Genomic DNA, 6,589 nt, shown 5'->3' with positions numbered 1-6,589 from the left:
AATGACATGCAAGAACACGAGGGGATCAGCTGCTTTGTGGGTGGATAAACGCTAATTCTTAACACGCTCTAAAACCAAACCTTTTCCATATAAAGAGTGAAGCATGCCTCCGATTTTAATTTAGCAGAAAACACACCCCAGCTTCCTCCGTTCCTAACACCAGAATGTGTGCTTTAGTACTGAAGGTAGACCATAGAAAGGTTTAAGAAGTAGTCTGGGTGGTTACTTCAAATCTACTGCGTGCCATGTGTTGACAACTCAGTAGAGTCCCTCTCCTGGTTTCTGTAAAGTCAGCACCTGGCTCAGCAAAAGCAAGGCCTTCTGTTGACCTCTCGCTGGCATATGCTCTCTCTCTCTCTCTATTCATCTCTCTTTTCTTTGGCCAGCGCTTGCTGAGTTGCTGCAAAGAGCCAGAACAATCCTGTCAATGAAAAGGTGGGAACAAAGGCCACCTCCCTACAGCCTGCAGCGTTCATATGTCCCTGTCACATTTAATTAGCATCCAGCAGAGTCTTTGGAGTTGAAAGATTGGAAACATAACAATATGGCAGCCATTTTGAAGCAGGCAAAATGGAGAGCAGGACAGATCCCTGACTGTCTTCTGCCCAAAACTGGATGGCTTGAATAATTCACTTCAACTTGAAATCTACAGGGGGATCTTTTCAAACTGGGGCAGTGAACACCAATGGGGGCGTTTGGTGTGCAGAATGTTTCTGATAATTGGTGTACTAATATTCAAACCCCAAGAGTTTCTCAAATCTTAGTTCCCTCTGATCTCTTGATCCAAGTTCCCTGCTTTAATCTCTGTGTTGCTAATTGGAAGGTTTTGTTGTATACTAGCTGGCCCGGCCACACATTGCTGTGGCTCATCCCTGTGACTCCCCCCATCCTGCCCCGACCCATGACCTATTATGCCCCTCCCCCCAGCTCATCCCTGTTGCTCCCCCAACTGTGTCCCAACCCTTGACCTATCCCGCCCCTTCCTCCCCCCCACCCCCGGCTCATCCCTGTGACTCCCCCAACTGTGTCCCAACCTGTTGTAAGCCAAAAAATGGCTTATCTTCTGAGTTAGCCAATAAAACTCAGAGACAAGAGGAGTTAGGAGTCCATTATGTTTATTGCAAAGCAATAAGGTTACAGTCGAATCTTTTCGGGATACTGCAACCCCGCCCAAAGGTCTCATCCATATCTCACATACCGGTACCTGTTTTTCAGCAAAGAAAGGAGACACATCCGTAAATGACCACTGGGACAACCACTATGTCTAAAGCAACATGCAAATCTGACGTCCAGCATGACTGACTTCCTGGACAAATTATAATTACTGTAGTGCAATGCATCCCACAATCCTTTGCAATGACACAGATTAATGAAGTCCAAGTCAGCAGATTCTGATTGCAAATTACTTCTACACCCTTTCCAGTCTCAATTTTCCTAGTCACTAGTGTATTTCTTATCCCCAAAGTAAGGATGGCTCAAGGGATGGTGTTTTGTTGTTGTTGCCACCTGTTTACACAACCACAAGTAGTTTTAATTGGCTCATATTCCATTTTAGACGTGTTGCCACAGGCCTGAAATAGTCATGCAGAATTCTCTGCCCAGATTTACAAATTCATGTGACAAATTCATGTGACAAATTCCAGAGGGGCCACCCTTTTAGGCTGCAATAGATTTTAATGGATTGCTTTGGAGTCACTTCAGCACCAGAGGGGATGGGAATTGTATTTTGCCAGAGCAAAGGTGACAACCCTATTCCTATAGCAAAGTTTAAGAGCAGATAGAAATTGCAATATGTAAAGTTCTTCCTGGACGCACTTGTTAGCAAAGTAGGTTAACTAGGCTTCCCATACGTCAAGAAAAATCCTGACACGTCCTGGGTTTTTGAGTGTAAAAATGGCTTCAGGGGGGAAATTTGCCAAAATGTCAGGGAAAACCCAGATGTATGGCAGCGGTAACAGCTCCAAAAGCTTAAAATCTGGTGGAATATGTGCAGCTTGCAGATTTAACATATAGAATAAGAGAACAAGAACATATGTTTAGAGAAGATTGGAAAATGTTTACAGTACTGCATATATGGGGGGAAATTGTGCACGCTTGAAAATGTTGGCAGCATTAAGATAAAATTCAACAGTGAAAATGCATTTTGATGGGTGCAGTAATGGAATACTGAATGCTTTAGTTTATGTAAAACATGCAGGGATTTATGGTATGTAAAATCAACCATGGAAACAGAAGGGAAGTCATGGATATTTTAAGGATGTGTAAATGAGTATTCTAAATTGTAAATAAATAAAAAATCAATAAAATTATATATTAAAAAACCCAAAAGCTTAAAATCACTATTTTCTGGGGCGGGGGGGGGAGGTTTCTCACCCCCCCCAAAAAAAACCCTCAACAATTTGGGTTTGTTCCCAAAGAATCTCGACAATTTCTCTTCTCTAGCCCACAGCCACGCACTACCCCGCTAACAGGAACAAAATGACGGCCTCGCCAGCCTTCCCTCCGCTTCAAGATGGCGCCGGCGGCGTCAGAAACCACCGCGCCCTATGAGAAGATGGCGACCTTGAAGCTCGGCTCTCCCGGACCAATAGCGACAGCCTGGCTTTAAGATGGCGGGAGAGATCCGCAGGCGGGGGCGGAAGCGGAGGCGACCGTTGCCCTCCTCCAAGATGGCGACCGCAGCCGCCTTAAGGAGCAATCGCGCAGGCGCCGTCCACGCGTGGTTGAGCAGTGCCCTTTCCAAAATGGCGGCGCCCATGCTGAGGGGTTTGAAGCAGCGAGGCCTGAGGCTGTGTGTCGCGGGGCGCCGTTTAGGGGGAGAAGCGCCCCGGAGAGGTACTTGCAGTTATACCCAATAGCGGCTCTGCGCTGCTTTCGAGCGTTTCTTTCGTTCTCTGCGACCTCGGGCACGATGACACCGTGTTTAGGGTTGCTCGTCCTCCTTTCGTCGGGCTGTGATACCTGAGGGACAGGTAGAAATTCAGCAGGCAGAGGGCTCCGTATCGTCATATCGAGCAAACCTGCACCTGTTGAACTTCTGCCTCCTACTGTGCTCTTAAACGCGCAGGGCATCTGCCGAGTCGACTCTTTTGCCAATTAAGAGTCCTTGAGTCGCTCGTATTAAGTAGCTAACAACAACAAGAATAATAATAATAGCAGTACCATTATTTGCTAATGAGTAGCAAAGCCCTTCATAAAGAGGCGGGATACTTCAAGGGCCTCAGAACATCTGATTTTTAGCCAGCAAAATGAGTTTAGCATGGCATATGTGTTGTTGCGACTTTTATAGAATATTGTATGGAACCTGCTTATAATTTATTATTATTATTATTATTAAGCGGTGTGTAAGTGCTATAAATAAATCAGCTTAGCCTAGACATGAAGCTGAATATAATATGTATTATTGCAGTCATGGAGGTGCAGGGGCTTAGTTTCGCCATTTCTGTAGAGACCACAAGTTTTTGTGTCCATTCTTCTTTCATCTGATCATCTTCTTTCCATTTTTGGGCAAATCACATTCTTGCCTGTAGTCGCATACATGAATAAATTTCTATACTGTTTAGGTAGTTCTACCCCTATAATTTTCTTCTGGGAAATACTTAAAATACTTAACTAACTGACCCATCACATTACAGATAGGTTGGTTCTGCCCCCATCCCCATAAATCTGCCATTTATAATGCTTCTTGGTTCTCCTGCAAGACTGTGTTGCCAATAGTTTTGCAGTTATTAATACGTAGTATGATTTAAAGAGGGCTTCTGTAGCTCAGTATTAAAACACAGGCTTTGCAGGCAGGAAGTTCTTATTTGATTCCAGATATCCCTAATGTAAGTCAGTAAGTGTTTTTGTGTGTGTGTGTGTGTGTGTGTGAGAGAGAGAGAGAGAGAGAGAGAGAGAGAGAGAGAGAGAGAGAGAGTATCTATCTATCTATCTATCTATCTATCTATCTATCTATCTATCTGATCTATTGTAGTCTATACAATTACTACAGAGGCACAGTTATGCTGCTATGAAAACCCTTACAGAAATTGAGTGTGTGTAACTGTGTAGCTTCTGGGGTAAGATTGCCTTTTGATTCATAATGCTACATGGATGCGCTGTGGTTAAACCACTGAGCCTAGGGCTTGCTGATCAGAAGGTCGGCGGTTCGAATCCCTGTGACGGGGTGAGCTCCCGTTGCTTGGTCCCAGCTCCTGCCAACCTAGCAGTTCGAAAGCATGTCAAAATGCAAGTAGATAAATAGGAACCGCTGCAGCGGGAAGGTAAACGGCGTTTCCATGTGCTGCTCTGGTTTGCCAGAAGCGGCTTTGTCATGCTGGCCACATGACCTGGAAGCTATACGCCGGCTCCCTCGGCCAATAATGTGAGATGAGCGCGCAACCCCAGAGTCGGTCACGACTGGACCTAATGGTCAGGGGTCCCTTTACCTTTTAACTGTGTAGCTTCTGGGGTAAGATTGCCTTTTGATTCATAATGCTACATGGATGACTGCTGAATGCTGACTCTTGGCTATAAAGTGGCTAAAATACGCCCCAAAATATATAATAGAAGCAAACCCGTAACCTCCCATCCTCTGCCACAACACATGAACGTTTGTGTCAGGTACCTAAAAGCATATAATTTTGGTGTCAGCTGAAATAATAATAATAATAATAATAATAATAATAATAATAATAATAATAATGTTACCACATGGCACAGCTGGGTACTACCCAGCCTCCTTCTGAATGGTTGTGTTGGTAACCATAGCATTTGTGGGAATTGCATTTTGCAGCTGGGAGAGTGTTGTAATTTGAGTGGCCTTGTTTATAATCCACACTCCCCTCCATATTTATGGCTGGTGGCCTAGTTATGCCCTTAACTGGACAGGGATAGCCTAATCTCTGTTGTCCATGCTATGATAAAATATAAATATATATATATAAAGAGGTAATCTCAGGAAAATACATGAATCTGAAGAAAAACCATACTTTGTTTTTAGAATATTTGTTTTTATTCTTACAGAAACTGATGCAGATTTTGATTGGAACAACTAAAATGTCTAATTGAATGATAGCCCTATTTCCTTAACCCTTTTTCCAAGTTGATGTCTTATGCTTTGTCTTATTATTTAGCAAGTACAGTACACCTTCCCTATAGTCAAAGTGTGTTGTTATTTCTAGTAACATCTATCTGTGCAGAAGGAAACATAATAGCTCCCTTAGTTCAACAAATGTAACTGTAAGGCAGGGTCAGGGATTGGGAATATGTGGTCCTCCAGATGTTTCTGGACTCTAACTCTGGCTGAGGATGGTGTGAGTTGGAGTCCAGCAACATCTCTTCGCCTATGTGGGGGAAATCCTTGGCGATCACAGCGTAAACTGGTTCTGCTAACCTTCTTGCTTCCTTTCTGAGAGTAGCAGCAAAATGTATGCACTCTCATGCAATTTTCTTTCTTACTGCAGAGATCAATTTCAAGCTGGATGAGAGAACGGCCCACAGCAGCTTGGATCTGTTCAAAAAGAACACTGGTGTCATTTACCGTATGGTGGGGATTGACCCCACCAGCGTTCCCCGGAATCCTGAACGCTTCAGAGACTGGGCTGTAGTACTGGGTAACGTGGCTGTCTCCAGTGGGCGCCACTACTGGGAAGTGACTGTCAAAGAATCGCAGCAATTCCGCATAGGGGTAGCAGACGTGGACATCTCCCGGGAAGGTTGCATTGGAGTAGATGACCGCTCCTGGGTTTTTTCCTATGCGAACCGGCACTGGAATGCCATGTTCGCTAATGAGACCACTCCAATCAAGAACATCGGCCACCCAGAGAGAGTGGGTCTGTTCTTGGACTACAACAGCAAGAAACTCAGCCTGGTGGATGTAAGCAAATATGTGTCCGTCCACAGCATCTTTGCTGAGTTCCAAGGCCCCGTAGTGCCCGCCTTTGCCCTCTGGGATGGTGAACTGATCACACATTCAGGCCTCGATGTACCTGAAAATCTCGACAGGAACTGAAAACCTCTCAAGCTTAGTCATGTTTGGAGAGACGGACAATCTGCTTGCAATACGAAGCTTCAGAGGTACATAAAAGAAGGAATCCCTCTCCTGCAATACCCTTGTCATAGGAGCCAAAGTTTCTTATCTATATATTACCGTTCAGCCCGTTGACCGTTTTCTCTTAGGAAAAGATGAGTCCTCTGGATTCCGGGTTGAAACATATCTCATTTGGAATGTAGTAAGATGTTATTCAGAGCATTGAGGGCCACATATTCTGATTTTCTGTTTCTGCTCCTTTATTCTCGTAAAACGAGGTTGGTTGGCCGTCTATAAACACGGGATACGTTTGGCTTAAATTAGCTTTGTGGGTTTGTCCATACGGAAAAATGTATGTGGTTGCTCCACGGTCAAATTTGTTTCTTTGCAGCTATTGTGTGTGATCAGCCACAACTTTTGGTGCTGTTATCCCGTCCCCTGAATAATCTATAGAGTCCTCTGGCTCAGCCTAAGTATCTGCCTAGGCTTTCAGATGTCTGAAGGCAGGGAAACCCCACTTGGATGTCTCTGTGTACAATGCATAGCCACCATTGCCCTCTGCTGGGCCAGTGGGAGGAC

At 44.6% G+C, this 6,589-nt stretch overlaps 1 protein-coding gene across 1 annotated transcript; it reads left to right on the top strand.

Annotated features, from left to right (window-relative positions):
- Positions 1-2,732: 2,732 nt before the first annotated feature.
- On the top strand, positions 2,733-5,992 carry SPRYD4 (SPRY domain containing 4). The gene is made up of 2 exons (XM_035103655.2): positions 2,733-2,835; positions 5,445-5,992. Exons 1-2 carry the CDS (start codon positions 2,745-2,747, stop codon positions 5,990-5,992), a joined length of 639 nt encoding a protein of 212 aa, XP_034959546.1. The 5' UTR covers positions 2,733-2,744.
- Positions 5,993-6,589: the final 597 nt, after the last annotated feature.

This window comes from Zootoca vivipara, chromosome 2 (genome assembly GCF_963506605.1).
Source record: "Zootoca vivipara chromosome 2, rZooViv1.1, whole genome shotgun sequence".
In the NCBI taxonomy this organism is placed as follows: Eukaryota; Metazoa; Chordata; class Lepidosauria; order Squamata; family Lacertidae; genus Zootoca; species Zootoca vivipara.
The sequence above is the reverse complement of the archived record's forward strand: the minus strand, read 5'-3'. Positions and strand labels throughout refer to the sequence as shown.